The 17,990-nt window shown below is 43.8% G+C and overlaps 1 protein-coding gene across 1 annotated transcript in view; it reads right to left on the reverse strand.

Moving 5' to 3' along the window:
- Positions 1 to 17,990, reverse strand: part of LOC124795903 (hemicentin-1-like) — a 441,143-nt gene that overhangs the window by 324,040 nt on the left and 99,113 nt on the right. The window contains exon 3 of the mRNA XM_047259982.1: positions 9,354 to 9,484. Coding sequence (XP_047115938.1) covers positions 9,354 to 9,484 — 131 coding nt within the window. The remainder of the gene's footprint in view (positions 1 to 9,353; positions 9,485 to 17,990) is intronic.

A 17,990-nucleotide genomic window follows, 5' to 3' on the forward strand; every position in this document is an offset into this window, starting at 1 on the left:
CATAGCCTTCAACGACATGTCTAACGGAGAGAATGCCAATGGTTGTACTTAATAATTCAGCCTCCATAGCCATGGCTAATCTTGTGACTGGAGGGAAATCATGGGCTTCCCCAAGTCTAAAAATTATTTTTTCTCGTATACGTAAACTACCTGCCGTCAAATATACAACAAGTAGAATTAATTATTTCTCCGAATGACACTAGTACTGCAATTAATTCAAACGTACATATAGCAACAGAAGAATAGGCAAATGATATTTTTAAAAGTATTATATAGTGGCTTTTTGCAAATGGTCTCACTCTTAATTTAAAAAGTCACCAGGGAATTCAGATCTGCACACAAAGTTGTTCTACACCATTGATACGTACAACACACGTTGAAGACAGACAGAGGCTGCTGCACCATAGGTTTAAAGGAGAACGAGCAAATGACGCCAGGCGGAAGTCGGTAACTATCCGTGCATCAAGCATACAACTACCACCGTCATACCTTAGCAAAAGATCCGGCAGAGAACCTCAGAAAAATCTGGTCCTATGTACTATCGCTAAGAGGATCTCAGGCTTCCATCCAGTCACTTACTGGCCAGTCTGGTAAGGTAGATGAAGATATCAAAACGAAAACCAATGTTTAAAGCTTCACTTTTAAGAAATATTTCACGCAGGAGAATGATACAGACATATCGTCATCTGACCATCCAGTACACTCTGGTAAGGACGCCATAATAACAACCATCCCTACTGTAGAGTTGAAACCAAATGAGTCACTCTTTCCAGGTGGAATCCAAAATGGCTCTGAGCACTATGCGACCTAACTTCTTAGGTCATCAGTCGCCTAGAACGTAGAACTACTTAAACCTAAGGACATCACACACATCCATGCCCGAGGCAGGATTCGAACCTGCGACCGTAGCGGTCGCTCGGTTCCAGACTGTCGCCCCCAGAACCGCACGGCCACTCCGGCCGGCTGGTGGAATCCAAATTCGATGTTTCAAAGAGTACTCTACAGCATAGGACATTTACTTAATTTCCGTATATCGCGAATCTCTCGCTCTCTCCGAAACAACTGGACAAAAGCACAGGTGACTCCTGTACATAATAAGGGCAATTGAACGGACCCACAAAATTACAGAGCAATACCCGTAACATTGCTTTGCTGCAGAATTCTTGAACACATGGTCATTTCGAATATACAAAAAATTTTCTTGAGACCGACAAGTTTATGTCCACGAATCAACATGGCTTTACAAATCTTCGCTCTTGCGAAACTCAGCTTGCCCTTTTCTCACTTGATTTACTGCGAACTATGGATGAAAGACAACAGGTAGCTTCCGTTTTTCTAGATTTTTGGAAAGCATTTGACACGTTGAACCATTGCTGGCTGTTAAAGAAGGTACTATCATATGGAATAGATTCACAGGTATGTGAGTGGCTCGAAGACTTCCTAAGTTATTGGACACAGTACGGTGTCCTCTGCGGCAAGTATTCATTAGAGACAAGTTTGTTAGGAGTGCATCAGGAAAGTGTGGCTGGACCGCTGTTGTCCTCGATATGCATAAATGATTTGGCGGACAAGGTGGCAGCAACCTATAGTTGTTCGCTGATGGTGATGTAGCGTACGGTAAGGTGTCTAAGTTTAGTGACTGTAGGAGGATACAAGATGACTTACACAAAATTTCTAGTTTGTGTAATAAATGACAGCTAGCACTAAATGTACGAAAATATAAATTAATGCGGATGAGTAGCATAAACAAACCTGTAATATTCGGATATAGCAAGAGTGGTACGTCCTGCCGGATACAGTCACGTCGTTTTAATATCTGGGAGTAACGTTACAAAGCGACATGGAATGGAACGACCAAGTAAGGATTGTGGTAGGGAAAGCAAATGGTCGACTTCTGTTTATTGGCAGAAATCTACGAAAAGTATGGTCACCTGTAGGACGCCACTGCAATCTATTCTTAAGTTCTGCACGAGTGTTCCGAATCCGTTCCAGCCCGATTTAAGGAAGATATCCAAGCAATTCAGAGGCGGACTTTTAGATTTGTTACAGATAGGTTCAAACAACGCCCAAATATTGCGGAAATACTTCGGGAACTCAAATGGGAATCCACTGAAGCAAGGCGACCTTCCTTTCACAGAACGATATTCAGATAATTTAGAGAATCGGCATTTGAAACTCAGTGTAGAACAATTCTGCTGCCTGCAACAGACTTGACTGTAAGGACCACGAAATTAGGATACGAGAAACTGAAGCTCATGCTGAGGTACATAGACAGCCGTTTTTCCCTCGCTCTATTAGCGAGTGGAACAGTAAAGGAAATGACTACTAGTAGTGGTACGGGATACCCTTCGCCACGTACCGCATGGTGGGTTGCAAAGCATCTATATAAAAGTATATGAAGATATAACAAGTAGAGGGGTATCTTCCAAATGTTCGGATTGGCAAACTGATGAGATATTAAACAGGAGAAAACGCATAGAGGTACTCCTAAGGAACAAACCTGGGGATAGACAAATGTGTAGGTTGTTCATTCAGTAATGTCAAATGGAACAATGCTCTGGAGCAACTCATCTTTAACACAAAAATCCTTTATTGCTCAAAACTGGGCTGTAGCAATAGTATATCATCGTGCTCATCTACGATCATCTAGTAGGTATCTGGTTAGTTGTTCGGAATTTTGACTACTGAGTCTGACATTATTGAGTTCCTCCAGCTGTTTCTTTCATATAATCCACTGCAGTTCATACGGAACAATAATGTATGTAATTACATCAGAAGAATAATATAAAATAAATGACGCTGAGCGGTGGCCGAGCGGTTCTAGGCGTATCAGTCCGGAACCGTGTGACTGCTACGGTCGCAGGTTCGAATCCTGCCTCGGTCATAGATATGTGTGATGTCCTTAGGTTAGTTAGGTTTATGTAGTTCTAAGTTCTAGGTTATTGAGTACCTCCGATGTTAAGTCCCATAGTGTTCAGAGCCATTTGAACCATTTTAAATGACACTGAGCAAAGTTAAGTTTGAAAACAAACTGAAAAATTTCCACCTTGACGATTCATTCCGATTCACAGAAGAATTTCTATTTTTGTGAGTTCAAAAATATGGTGACTAGGAGTTACATAGCGAAATTTGAATTTAAAAAAGTAAAAGGTCAGAGTGCAGCCATTTTTACATATGAATGTGGAATCTGAATGTAAAAATTCTTGTTCGACATCATTTTTTTGCTACAGAAGAATGCTGAAGATTAGATGGGTAGATCACATAACTAATGAGGAAGTATTGAATAGGATTGGGGAGAAGAGAAGTTTGTGGCACAACTTGACCAGAAGAAGGGATCGGTTGGTAGGACATGTTCTGAGGCATCAAGGGATAGTATTGGAGGGCAGCGTGGAGGGTAAAAATCGTAGAGGGAGACCAAGAGATGAATACACTAAACAGATTCAGAAGGATGTAGATTGCAGTAGGTACTGGGAGATGAAAAAGCTTGCACAGGATAGAGTAGCATGGAGAGCTGCATCAAACCAGTCTCAGGACTGAAGACCACAACATCATTACTTTTAATCATATAAAGGTCCATTGAACATGAAACTAACTGAAAAATTCGACACGTCAGGCTAAACACATTCACCGAGCCACAAGGTGTCTCTTTGTGAAGGAATATGTGTGGTGGGTCGTTCAGCACACACAAAGACACGTCAGAGACAAGTCTGTCGAGAGATATTTCAGGCGTCAAGGTGATTCCTTTCCGCGGAAGTTGATGGTCTCAACTACCAGCCCACTTCTCCCTAGTTTGTCTGACATCTAATGCGCCAGTATTGCATTCACGCCTATTTCACCAAAATGTATTTGATATGCCACCTTGCATCTTTGTTTCCTAATCACTGATGTACTGTTTGCCAAACACAGAAATATTACGCTCAGATCAACAACACCCGAGACGTCAGTACACATTGACTGCTGTAGGCTGTGTAACAGATCGATTTCTTGATTTATCTTCACGTACTAGTCTCCTTAAACATTTCATTTGATAAATATTTTTGATACCCGGCCAGGCTTTGTTTTATGGCTGCACATGAAAATATATTATAACGTGTAATTAGTGTTGTCTATTGTCACAGTGACTTGCAGTATACTTGTATCTCTGTTTCACAGTTACAGTTCAGTTCTGAGTGTGTCGTCATGAAATATTATATTTTGATGAAGTCGAAGATCTCATAACTTAAGGAGGTGACCGCAGCACGGTCTATCCAACCCAAAAAAGGTACATGATTTTGTTATTATCTTGTAAATGGTTTCAGTGTTGCATCTTGAGACAATGCTGAACAAGATAGCGTGTTAATGCTATTACAAGTAAGACGGCGAGATCTCTGGACGCTGAGTACTGCACACGAAAGAAAATATATTTTGGGGCGTAGTTTGAAGCAATTTAGGTGGAAGTAAAGTATCAGTAGTTTTCTCTTAAGGGAGGTAGGACGTCAAACGGGCCGACTTGGAGCAGGAGAGGCACCACAGGACATTATAATTTCCACTGTCTATACTTTTACAAGTAAATTCTAAAAACTTTGTCAGCATGACCAGGAAGGATTCAGAATTCACCCTCGTAGCAGCGGAAGTTCAAAAACATAACAAACTAATTTTTTTTACACGTGAAATTTCATCATTTTGTCACTTACTATTGGCTGCATTTGTTGCTATAGGTACACTTTTCTTCATAAGTAAGAGAGACTTTTCGATAAATTTTGCACAGCGTACAAACCATACTTACAGGTGTCTGAAACTCTAGAATCTATTTAATTTATGAGAAAATGAATGAGCTGTTACATTTTAAACTTTATGTTTAGAAAAAAATCCAATTTTGTAGTTAATTATCTCAATTTTTACCACAGTTTTTAATAGATTAGGAAAATTCTAGAGTTTCATACACCTGCGAGTATGATTTGTATGCTGTGCAAAATTCTTCAAAGAATCTCCCTTACTTGTGAAGAAAAATGTACCTATACCAACAAGTGCAGCCAACACTAAGTGAAAAAAATGATGAAATTTCATATTTAAAAAAAATAATTTTGCTATGTTTTTGCACTTCCCCTGTTATGAGTGTGAATCATGAATCCTTCCTGGTCATGTTGACAAAGTTTTATGAATTTATTTGTAAAAGTATAGACAGTAGAAAATAAAATCTCCTGTGGTGGCTCTCGTGCTCAGAGTCGGCCCGTTTGACGTCCTACCGCCCTTAAGGGGCAGGTTAGTGAGCAAAGGGGGGAATATTTTAAGTATTGTCAGTTGCATAAATAGCCTAGCTCAAGATGTGAGAGTTGTAAACGCTCAGCCATCTTTTAACAGGTCTTATCGTTTTGGTTTATGAGCCACAGCTTTTGGCCTCACACTGTTTCCTGAATTGAATTTTCTGTTGCAAATTAAATAAGGCGTGTTAATTATTTATAAACAGTATCGGTACACATATCTAAAAATAAAAAACCAAGCAAAAGTTTGATTTTTTTCTGGACGGTCTTTACGCTATTATTTTTAAAGCAGGTCTTTAAAAAGATGTTGCTGTCATAAATTATTGCGCAAAAAACTGTTTAATAGTATTTGTGAACCGGTTCAGTAATTACATCATAGCTTTTCTTTAAAAATCTTTATCTCTCGAATGTAAGTTGTAAAAGTAGTCTTCCTTTTTAGTGAAGTATGTTTTATATCTAACATGCATAACACAAACGCATCTAGTCCCGTATTCATCTCGTTTCCGGTGTTGTCCTACCATCCGTTTCATTTGGAGACTTCTTGTTCTTATTCCAGCTTATATGGTGGCTTGCAACACTGATTTCTTTGCTTCCGTCTCCTGCTGTCAATGGCCATTAAACCTCTTAGCGTATTCAATACACCAAACATTCCTATCAATTCCATAACCTTACATCTTGACACTACACCATCACTGAATCATAGCAAAGCATCAAGCACATCTGTTTTCGAAGTATTTAGTACTACCAGAACTATGTTTGGTATGTTTTCCCATATATAGCTGTTTAGTGGTTAAGACTCTGATTTGGGTTTAGAGTCCTAGCACGTAAATACTTTTCTAATAATCTTGTGTCACTAAGTTCCCTACATTTAAGTTTTAGAACCTCCGTTATACCAAACGGCAAGGAATTCTTATGGAGAGAACAAAATTGTGTTTTTAACAGGGCAGTCTGCGTTACATAGGGGCGTCGCCATGTGTGCAGCCACTTTCAAATTCTCCATTTTTTGGAGCTATCTTCGGTGCAATTTCCTCGAAGTAAATATTCTCTAGTTCAGAAAACCATAGAGAATTTTGTATGACAAAAAGTAAAAAAAAATGGAAGTTTTGATACTTCTTCATGTACCAGTCCTCTTACACATCTCATTAGATAAACATTTTTAACTCCTAGTAAGGATTTGTTTTATAACTGCACATGAAAATATAATAAAACACGTAATACGCTGCACGTTATCAGTATCAGAAAACATTTTCTGAAATTTCTGTTACTCTCGAATAGCTATCCTTTACAAATTCTTTCTTTACTTCCGAGTCGCGTCCTCATGACGTTGTAGGATTCAAGCTGTTCAGGATGTATTTATTTTATTGCAACAGTCGATGATAAAATATATAAATCAAGTCATTCGGCTTGGGTGGATGCCATATACCGAACATATCGTATCGTTACATAAGTGCACTTTATGGCACAGACACAGGTATTAGCGACAAAAGCTTTATCTCAGTTACAAAATTTGAACACTATAAGCACTACTGGCACATAGAACTTGATTCTTTCAGGAACCCCAGTCTCTAAAGAAAAACCCACTCGTGATATTCGATCTGTCTGTAATATTCATTCAGAGAAATTTAAAAAATATTGTAATCCCTTTTCTTTTTTTCAGTAGTTTTCATCACTAGTTAAAAGACGAATGTCTCGCTCTTCGTTTCTGGAATAAAAGTTGGAAGTAACTCTCACCTGGAGAGGGAGTCATTGACCCAGAAAAAGGAGGGTCAGTTTGACACCTATTAACCATTTACCGATGTTAAACGCTGAAAATTTAAAAAAAGGAAAAAGAAAAGAGCGCCGACAGGCACTTCATTATAAGGTGGGAGCTGCGTGTATGACGGATTACGGCGCACGTTGGTGCGACGTTTTCGGTCAGAGGCTAGCCCGGTGGGTTATCAATCTTCTCCTTGCAGACGTGCAGACGGAGCGTAAGGAAGCAAAAAGGATCCCTGACGGCCCTTTTATATAGAAGTTCGATGAGTCTCCATTTGTCTTGTTTCTGATGTTCTTGTACAGAAGTCCACAGCTGCCTGTAATAAGCAGTGCCTTTTATACATTAATTACTGCGATACCGTTCCTTGTTTGACGTCTACGCAGCGGTGGCGTGATATGATTTACATTCGTTCGTGATACCACAAAGACTTGTGAAAAGGCTATTGGGTTCACGATTAAATGTGATTAACATTGTCAGTTATTTCCGCGAAGCTGCTTTTATAGCAAAAGACTGATCATAAGCGGAAGTATGACAGAAGCTACTCTCATTATAAGCGCCCCACAACCTCTATGGTTCTCTCATGTCTTGTGTGTGCAGACATTTATTTATTTATTTTGCTCGTTTTCAGTTGCCAGTAACTATAGGTAGATAATAAGATGGCTAGGAAGTTGTCCTTGGAGCTAAAAGGGCGGATTTTCAATCGTTATTTCGAATGTCAAAACTCGAAAGAAGTACATAGAGGATGTCTGGAGGAGATTGATACTGAACCACTTTCACTTGTAAAATAACGAAATTGAACGACAAATTTGAGAGGGAAGTAAGACTGTGTGGCCTGGAGGAGGGCGATGTGGCCGAAGGGCACAAGTAGCTGACGTTGACAGAGGGGTGGATGCAGTGGTACAAGCTTACACAAGGTTTCCTGAAAAGTCTGTATAACAAGCTGCGTGCAAATCAGCTCCAAGCATATCAAGTGTTCATCGCATTTTAAAGCAAGAAGAACGTGTGTGTGAAATCTTATGGGACTTAACCGCTAAGGTCATCAGTCCGTAAGCTTACACACTACTTAACCTAAATTATCGTAAGGACAAACACACACACCCATGCCCGAGGGAGGACTCGAACCTCCGCCGGGACCAGCCGCACAGTCAATGACTGCAGCGCCTTAGGCCGTTCGGCTATTCCCGCGCGGCTTTAAAGCAAGAAATTTGGATATCTTATATTCACACGTTGCTTCGCTCGATGAATGAGAACGATCTGTATAGGCCCCTCGAATTTTGCGAATTGATTTGTGACACTGAACAACTGACTGGTCTCGTTTGGTCTGATGAGATAACGTTTAAATGGATTGGAACTGCAAGGAATAATCCACATGTAATGCAAGAACGAACTCTTAACATTCCTGGGTTGTCAATATGGTGTTCTACGTCTGGTACAGGACTTGTAGTGCCATTCTTTGAACGAACAGTAAGAATTGTAAAGTACCTTACCAGCTATTTCTACCAGCTGTTACCAACTGCACCGAGATCGAGATTGTTTTTTGTCAAAAAGACAGTGCGCTGTCACATTATCATCATGATGTGCGGCAATTCCTGGATGAATGATATGTTGAAGGGTTGTTAAGCTGACGCGAGGGTGTTCAATTCCAGCCAGATCTCCCAGTTTAACAGAGCTAGACTTTTTCTGTTGGGAACTTTGAAGGCATCTTCTACCCAACAAAGCCACGTATGCTTGACGACTGCCTGTGAATCCATTCCAAAGCTACCTATAAGTAACACATATGCGCCGACCTGTTCCGCAATGTTGCAGACACTATATTCTTCCCAATGGAGGACATGTGAACATCTTTAATAGTGAAACATCATCAGTAGTACTGTGACCATCTAAGTGACTTAAAAATTAAGTTTTTGTGAAGTTTGTTCATGTTAGTAAAGTTCAAACAGTGTAAACCCCTTTATGAGAAACTTTGAATTGTCAGTGCTTTACTTACAAGCAGATAAAAATGGTGGAAACGTTTGCCTACCCAGTGAATCTAAATGTTCTCGGCTGATACTTACTAAGTGCTTACGTATAAACAACTCACTGTCTTAAGTTGATTGTTACATGTTGCATCTGTACATGATACACAGCTGTCGTCGTAAAACTAAATATATTAGCTCCTCATTAAGTTTTGTCTGTCACCTTATGATGCGTACCTGAATAGGTAATAAAAAGTAGGAGAAAAGTTTAACGGGCAGAAGGTGGACTTAAATACTACAGAAATGTTACGGAAGGCTGTTAAGACGAAGCAATTGATGCAAGGTAAGACCAAGAATGGTGTGTTTTACTTTAGTTAGACCTTTATAAAGCTATGTACTTACATTATTTGTCCAAACAACCTTGTAGGCTGCTGGATTAGCCCTCATCTTGCATTCAAAGTAGACGTCGCTGCCTTCCTTGATGTTCTCAGCTGCCAGGTTCGGTCCCAGATGGAGCTGCACCATTGGCATGACTGGAAAAGGAAAGAAGAGTCACTACACGAAGCTAGGGAAAAATCTATTTATCGATGAGAAACTACACCGTAAAAGTTAGCTCGCTTTTGTTAACTGCACAAAGATATTTGAGAAAATTTTGTAGCGATAATTTTCCTCTTTATTGAACTGCCACATATAAATGAATGCCGTGTGGGTAATACAAGGATATGTCTCTTTGCCAGGAATATCCCGTGATAAGAGGTCTACATCTACATGAATCCACAGCAAATAACATTTAAGTGCATCGCAGAGGGTTCATCGAACCACCTTCACCATTCTCTAGATTTTGCCATTGACTTTCGTTCGAACAGTTAACGGATTGTCATTAAACATTAAACAATAAACAGTGACAGAATCGCTAGCCAGTCATGGGGAAAAAATGTATTATATGTATAAATATTAACCTTTTAAGGATCCATATAATTCTGGATGTCAAAGATACGAGGTTCGATCATATCCCCGTAGACGCTTCAAAGGAAACAGACTATGCAGCACACTGAAAAACGTACAAAACAAGTCGATAATATCCGAGGTTGAACAAATTTGAAAATCTATTGTAAGCACAGCTGAGAGAAATGTTAGTATAGGAACAGCGTTCGTGGTGCAAAATTAAGCAAAATAGTGACACTGCCCGCCATAAGGGTTAAACATCAAAAGTGGAGGAACAAACGAAATGAAACCACACACTTTGAGAGGGTGTGTTTTGTTATGTTATCTCAGAGATCACATAATCACGTCACGTTTGGAAAAATCTCGGCGATATGAGCCACTGAGCATACTTACCAGGACGACGTTGTACACCCTCTGGCTTAGATGAATGTACTGATTTGGTTGGGAAGCCGTTGTTTCATTTCCTGGGGAAAACTAACCCACAACTGTTGTAATTTCTTGGTAAAATCCTAGACGCTCGCATTGGGACAGACTTGACATCAGAGCCGGTCTCACATACACTGCTGGAAATTGAAATAAGAACACCGTGAATTCATTGTCCCAGGAAGGGGAAACTTTATTGACACATTCCTGGGGTCAGATACATCACATAATCACACTGACAGAACCACAGGCACATAGACACAGGCAACAGAGCATGCACAATGTCGGCACTAGTACAGTGTATATCCACCTTTCGCAGCAATGCAGGCTGCTATTCTCCCATGGAGACGATCGTAGAGATGCTGGATGTAGTCCTGTGGAACGGCTTGCCATGCCATTTCCACCTGGCGCCTCAGTTGGACCAGCGTTCGTGCTGGACGTGCAGACCGCGTGAGACGACGCTTCATCCAGTCCCAAACATGCTCAATGGGGGACACTGCGTAGGATCCTACGGTCTTGGCGTGCATCCGTGCGTCGCTGCGGTCCGGTCCCAGGTCGACGGGCACGTGCACCTTCCGCCGACCACTGGCGACAACATCGATGTACTGTGGAGACCTCACGCCCCACGTGTTGAGCAGTTCGGCGGTACGTCCACCCGGCCTCCCGCATGCCCACTATGCGCCCTCGCTCAAAGTCCGTCAACTGCACATACGGTTCACGTCCACGCTGTCGCGGCATGCTACCAGTGTTAAAGACTGCGATGGAGCTCCGTATGCCACGGCAAACTGGCTGACACTGACGGCGGCGGTGCACAAATGCTGCGCAGCTAGCGCCATTCGACGGCCAACACCGCGGTTCCTGGTGTGTCCGCTGTGCCGTGCGTGTGATCATTGCTTGTACAGCCCTCTCGCAGTGTCCGGAGCAAGTATGGTGGGTCTGACACACCGGTGTCAATGTGTTCTTTTTTCCATTTCCAGGAGTGTATTATCTGTGGAGGCGATATCTTGGGATATCGCCGGCCACAGAAGTACCCCAGCACTACCCGGACAGTTCATAGTATCGGGTGTAACTAACAGACGAGCAGTACCCTGTTGAATAGTGACACTACGTTACTGCCACATGAGTGGAAACGCATTAGGAGCTTGGTGCCGCCAGATTACCCTCAGTCACTATCAGCAGTGACCAGAAATCATAAGTGATGGTTCCATACACCACGATGCGAGGAGTAAGACCGATGAGCCTCTCCTATGGATGATCTGCCCGTCTCCCCAGGATGCCTCCATACTCTCCGATGACGATCACCTGGGGTAGGTCAGAGCTGTGATTCATCACAGAACACCATGAGATGCCATTCATAAGCAGTCCATGTTTCGTGGTCAAGGCACCAACCCAAACGGCGTTTTTTGTGGTGGAGTGTCAACGGCAGTCTACGCTTGGTGTGGTAATTGACTAATATGGCTGCTGATAATCTGTGACCAACGGTGTGAAATGGCACAGAATAATGAGGTGTCCAGGCGTCGTTGACTGGAACCTTGACGGCGAGGATGCCTACTCTCACATTCCCGTGCAGTCCAACATCGGGCTTCTGTCACGTCATTCTGGATATTGCAGGGTTCAACCAGCCCACCAAATGGAGACCCATAAAGATGCCACTTTCACACCTTGTCAGTTGTTGACGTACTGTTTCACACAAATATGTGGCATCCCCGTGTCCTCCATAGTCATCAGAAGTCATCTGATGCTGTTCACATACCTTAGATACCGTAACAGGCAAAGTAACAATGCTAAAGGAGAGCAACACTAGTGCAAACTTCCTGGCAGATTAAAACTGTGTGGCGGGTCGTGCTCGGGCAGCTCAGCTGTTGAGTGCTTGCCGGCAATTAGCAAAAGTCTCAGATTTCAGTCTCGGTCCTCAACATAATTCCACTCTACCAGGAAGTTTCATAACAGCGGACATCCCACTGCAGAGTGAACATTTCATCCCAGAAACATTAGTCCACTGTGGAGGCATTCTACCTGTCACAGAAAATTGCAGGTCTAATCACTTGGCTACCTGCCGATGATGTGTACGTTTACAAAGTTACATTGACATCCGACGATGACTTGTGGGATCTTTACTTGTTTGTCAGCAGTATGCGTTAATAACGTTAAAATGTTTCAGATTAAAACTGCAGTTTACGTTAGCGATGACTAGCAGACAATAATTTTAGGGGCTACCTACAAACAAATATAATGGACTTTAACATCAATTGGGTAAATGTATCCTGTCATAGCCGGCCGGAGTGGCGGAGCGGTTCTAGGCGCTCCAGTATGGAACCGTGCGACCGCTACGGTCGCGGGTTCGAATCCTGCCTCGGAAATGGATGTGTGTGACGTCCTTAGGTTAGTTATGTTTAAGTAGTTCTATGTTATAGAGGACTGATGACCTCAGCAGTTAAGTCGCACAGTGCTCAGAGCCATTTCAACCAATTTTATCTTGTAATATTCAACATTTTTTGCGAGTCACGCACTCGACTATTTAAGCATTCCAGAACACCTCAACGCAGTCTGTCAGGTAACTCAAATAGTAATAACATTTTCCTCGTCGTTCCAGGAATTGACCCATTCATGAAATCGAACAGCCACGCAGTACAGGAGTCAGAATCTGAATCGATGGAGATAGGTAGCGTTTCTCTGTTACAATGCTCATTAATTATACAAGGAGGGAAGTGTTTGAGAACAGAAGGGTTCAAATGATTGTCTGGTCATCCATAATTAGGTTTCTGTGATTTCTGTAAACAGATTAGGTGGAGGAAAGGATAACTGCTTTGAAAAGGACACGACTGATATCATCTCTCTCCTACATGACAACAGCAACGTATATTCCACAAACGCAGAAGGAGTTGTGCATGTATAAGATTTAGCATAACGAACAGTCTTGCTGCTGTGTCCGGTAACGTCTGTGATTGGGAAAACTATACACAGGTTTTATAATACGTTGTAGTTCTTGATAAAACGTGTTGTAGTTTTGGTCTTCAGTCTGATGATTTGATTTCGCTCTCCAAACTACTCTACCCCGTGCTAACGTCTTCGTCTCGGAATAACTACTACTGCGTACATCTATTTCAACCTGCTCACTATATTTGTCCCTTCCTCTACAAGTTTTAGCTTCTACACATCCTTCCAGTACCGAACTGTGAGACGTTGGTGTCTCATGGTGTGTCATATCAACTCACCCCTTCTTTTAGTGAAGTTGATATACAATTTTTATTCTCCCGAATTCAATTTACCACCTAGTTATTACTTACGTAATCTACCCATCTAACTTCGGCATTTTTCCTAGCACCACATTTAAGCAGCTTCTATTCCCTTCTTCAGTTGTCGTCCATGTGTACAACGGGTTTGCATTCTCTGCTTCAACGATCATCAGTTAGTTTGCTACTCAAATAGCAAACCTCGGCTACTACTTACAGAATCTAATTTTTATCTACACTCCTGGAAATGGAAAAAAGAACACATTGACACCGGCGTGTCAGACCCACCATACTTGCTCCGGACACTGCGAGAGGGCTGTACAAGCAATGATCACACGCACGGCACAGCGGACACAACAGGAACCGCGGTGTTGGCCGTCGAATGGCGCTAGCTGCGCAGCATTTGTGCACCGCCGCCGTCAGTGTCAGCCAGTTTGCCGTGGCATACGGAGCTCCATCGCAGTCTTTAACACTGGTAGCATGCCGCGACAGCGTGGACGTGAACCGTATGTGCAGTTGTCGGACTTTGAGCGAGGGCGTATAGTGGGCATGTGGGAGGCCGGGTGGACGTACCGCCGAATTGCTCAACACGTGGGGCGTGAGGTCTCCACAGTACATCGATGTTGTCGACAGTGGTCGGCGGAAGGTGCACGTGCCCGTCGACCTGGGACCGGACCGCAGCGACGCACGGATGCATGCCAAGACCGTAGGATCCTACGCAGTGCCGTAGGGGACCGCACCGCCACTTCCCAGCAAATTAGGGACACTGTTGCTCCTGGGGTATCGGCGAGGACCATTCGCAACCGCCTCCATGAAGCTGGGCTACGGTCCCGCACACCGTTAGGCCGTCTTCCGCTCACGCCCCAACATCGTGCAGCCCGCCTCCAGTGGTGTCGCGACAGGCGTGAATGGAGGGACAAATGGAGACGTGTGGTCTTCAGCGATGAGCGTCGCTTCTGCCTTGGTGTCAATGATGGTCGTATGCGTGTTTGGCACCGAGCAGGTGAGCGCCACAATCAGGAGTGCTACGACCGAGGCACACAGGGCCAACACCCGGCATCATGGTGTGGGGAGCGATCTCCTACACTGGCCGTACACCACTGGTGATCGTCGAGGGGACACTGAATAGTGCACGGTACATCCAAACCGTCATCGAACCCATCGTTCTACCATTCCTAGACAGGCAAGGGAACTTGCTGTTCCAACAGGACTATGCACGTCCGCATGTATCCCGTGCCACCTAACGTGCTCTAGAAGGTGTAAGTCAACTACCCTGGCCAGCAAGATCTCCGGATCTGTCCCCCATTGAGCATGTTTGGGACTGAATGAAGCGTCGTCTCACGCGGTCTGCACGTCCAGCACGAACGCTGGTCCAACTGAGGCGCCAGGTGGAAATGGCATGGCAAGCCGTTCCACAGGACTACATCCAGCATCTCTACGATCGTCTCCATGGGAGAATAGCAGCCTGCATTGCTGCGAGAGGTGGATATACACTGTACTAGTGCCGACATTGTGCATGCTCTGTTGCCTGTGTCTATGTGCCTGTGGTTCTGTCAGTGTGATCATGTGATGTATCTGACCCCAGGAATGTGTCAATAAAGTTTCCCCTTCCTGGGACAATGAATTCACGGTGTTCTTATTTCAATTTCCAGGAGTGTAATTCTCTCAGAATCGGATGAGTAAATTTGACTCTATTTCATAACCCTTGTTTCGATTTTGTTGATATTCCTCTTACACTCTACTCTCAAAACACTGTGCACTCCGTTCAACAGATCTTCAATGCCCTTTACTGCCTCTACCTATTACGATGTAATCGATAGGTATGAAAATTTTATTGCTTCTCGCAGAACCTCAATCCCTTCCACAAATTGTGCTTTAGTTTCCTTTGCTGCTTGCTCATTGAAGGGATAGAACAACGCTGCAACTGCCGTCTGGTTTCTGTACAAGTTGTATACAATCTTACGCTCCTGTATTTTACACTTCTACCTTCAGAATTTCAGAGTGTAGCCTAATCAATACTGTCAAAATTATTCTTCACATCTACAAATTCTATAAAAGTAGATTTTTCTTTCTTCTATCTGAGGTTAGGTAATACAGAGAGACTGCCTTGAGAGTTCGTACATTTGTCCAGAATCCAAACTGATCTCCCATGAGGCCAGTTTCTATCAATGTTTCCAGTCTTCCGAAAATAATTCGTGTCAATATTTTGTAACCATGACTAACGAAACTGATAGTTCGGGAATATTTCACAGCTGTCAACACATTTGTTTGTATTGTCATCAGTCTTCTCACTGTTCTGATGCAGCCCGCCACGAGTTCCTCCCCTTTGTCAAACTCTACATTTCACAGTAGCAATTGTAGCCTACATCTTCAACTCTTTGCTGTACACATTCCAATCTCTGTCTTTCTATGCAGTCTTTACCCTCTAAAACTGCTTCTAATACTATGGAAGTATCCCCCGACGTTTCAACAGATGTCCTATCATACTGTCCCTTCTTATTTTCAGTGTTTTCTATATATGGCTTTCCTCGCTGATTTTGCGCAGAACCTCCTCATTCCTTACCTATTAGTCAACCTAATTTTCAATATCCGTCTGAAATATCACATTTCAAATACACTCCTGGAAATTGAAATAAGAACACCGTGAATTCATTGTCCCAGGAAGGGGAAACTTTATTATTACATTCCTGGGGTCAGATACATCACATGATCACACTGACAGAACCACAGGCACATAGACACAGGCAACAGAGCATGCACAATGTCGGCACTAGTACAGTGTATATCCACCTTTCGCAGCAATGCAGGCTGCTATTCTCCCATGGAGACGATCGTAGAGATGCTGGATGTAGTCCTGTGGAACGGCTTGCCATGCCATTTCCACCTGGCGCCTCAGTTGGACCAGCGTTCGTGCTGGACGTGGAGACCGCGTGAGACGACGCTTCATCCAGTCCCAACCTTGCTCAATGGGGGACAAATCCGGAGATCTTGCTGGCCAGGGTAGTTGACTTACACCTTCTAGAGCACGTTGGGTGGCACGGGATACATGCGGACGTGCATTGTCCTGTTGGAACAGCAAGTTCCCTTGCCGGTCTAGGAATGGTAGAACGATGGGTTCGATGACGGTTTGGATGTACCGTGCACTATTCAGTGTCCCCTCGACGATCACCAGTGGTGTACGGCCAGTGTAGGAGATCGCTCCCCACACCATGATGCCGGGTGTTGGCCCTGTGTGCCTCGGTCGTAGCAGTCCTGATTGTGGCGCTCACCTGCACGGCGCCAAACACGCATACGACCATCATTGGCACCAAGGCAGAAGCGACTCTCATCGCTGAAGACGACACGTCGCCATTCGTCCCTCCATTCACGCCTGTCGCGACACCACTGGAGGCGGGCTGCACGATGTTGGGGCGTGAGCGGAAGACGGCCTAACGGTGTGCGGGACCATAGCCCAGCTTCATGGAGACAGTTGCGAATGGTCCTCGCCCATACCCAAGGAGCAACAGTGTCCCTAATTTGCTGGGAAGTGGCGGTGCGGTCCCCTACGGCACTGCGTAGGATCCTACGGTCTTGGCATGCATCCGTGCGTCGCTGCGGTCCGGTCCCAGGTCGACGGGCACGTGCACCTTCCGCCGACCACTGGCGACAACATCGATGTACTGTGGAGACCTCACGCCCCACGTGTTGAGCAATTCGGCGGTACGTCCACCCGGCCTCCCGCATGCCCACTATACGCCCTCGCTCAAAGTCCGTCAACTGCACATACGGTTCACGTCCACGCTGTCGCGGCATGCTACCAGTGTTAAAGACTGCGATGGAGCTCCGCATGCCACGGCAAACTGGCTGACACTGACGGCGGCGGTGCACAAATGCTGCGCAGCTAGCGCCATTCGACGGCCAACACCGCGGTTCCTGGTGTGTCCGCTGTGCCGTGCGTGTGATCATTGCTTGTACAGCCCTCTCGCAGTGTCCGGAGCAAGTATGGTGGGTCTGACACACCGGTGTCAAGGTGTTCTTTTTTCCATTTCCAGGTGTGTATATCGATTCTCTTCTATTCCGATTTTCCCACAATCTATGTTTCACTAGCATACATGTTGTGCTCCAAACATACATACTCATTAATGTCTTCCTCAAATTAATGTTACTTTCACGTTTAGTTGGCAGAATGTCTTAACCTCTTTTACTTAGTGGTACATCGTCTTGATCTTAAGTTTCTCGCTGTTCTCATTTACGCTGCTTCTCCTTCAATATTTCTTTGATTTGCCCTCAATCCATATTCTACACTCATTAGACTGTTGATTCGATTCAGTGGATCCAGTATTTCTTCTTCACTATCACACAGTATAGCAATGTCATCAGCGAATTATGTCATCGTCATCCTGTCATCCTGAATTTTAATTCCACTCTTGAATCTTCCTTTTCTTTCCGTCATTGCTTC

Source organism: Schistocerca piceifrons, chromosome 4 (genome assembly GCF_021461385.2).
Source record: "Schistocerca piceifrons isolate TAMUIC-IGC-003096 chromosome 4, iqSchPice1.1, whole genome shotgun sequence".
Classification (NCBI taxonomy): domain Eukaryota; kingdom Metazoa; phylum Arthropoda; class Insecta; order Orthoptera; family Acrididae; genus Schistocerca; species Schistocerca piceifrons.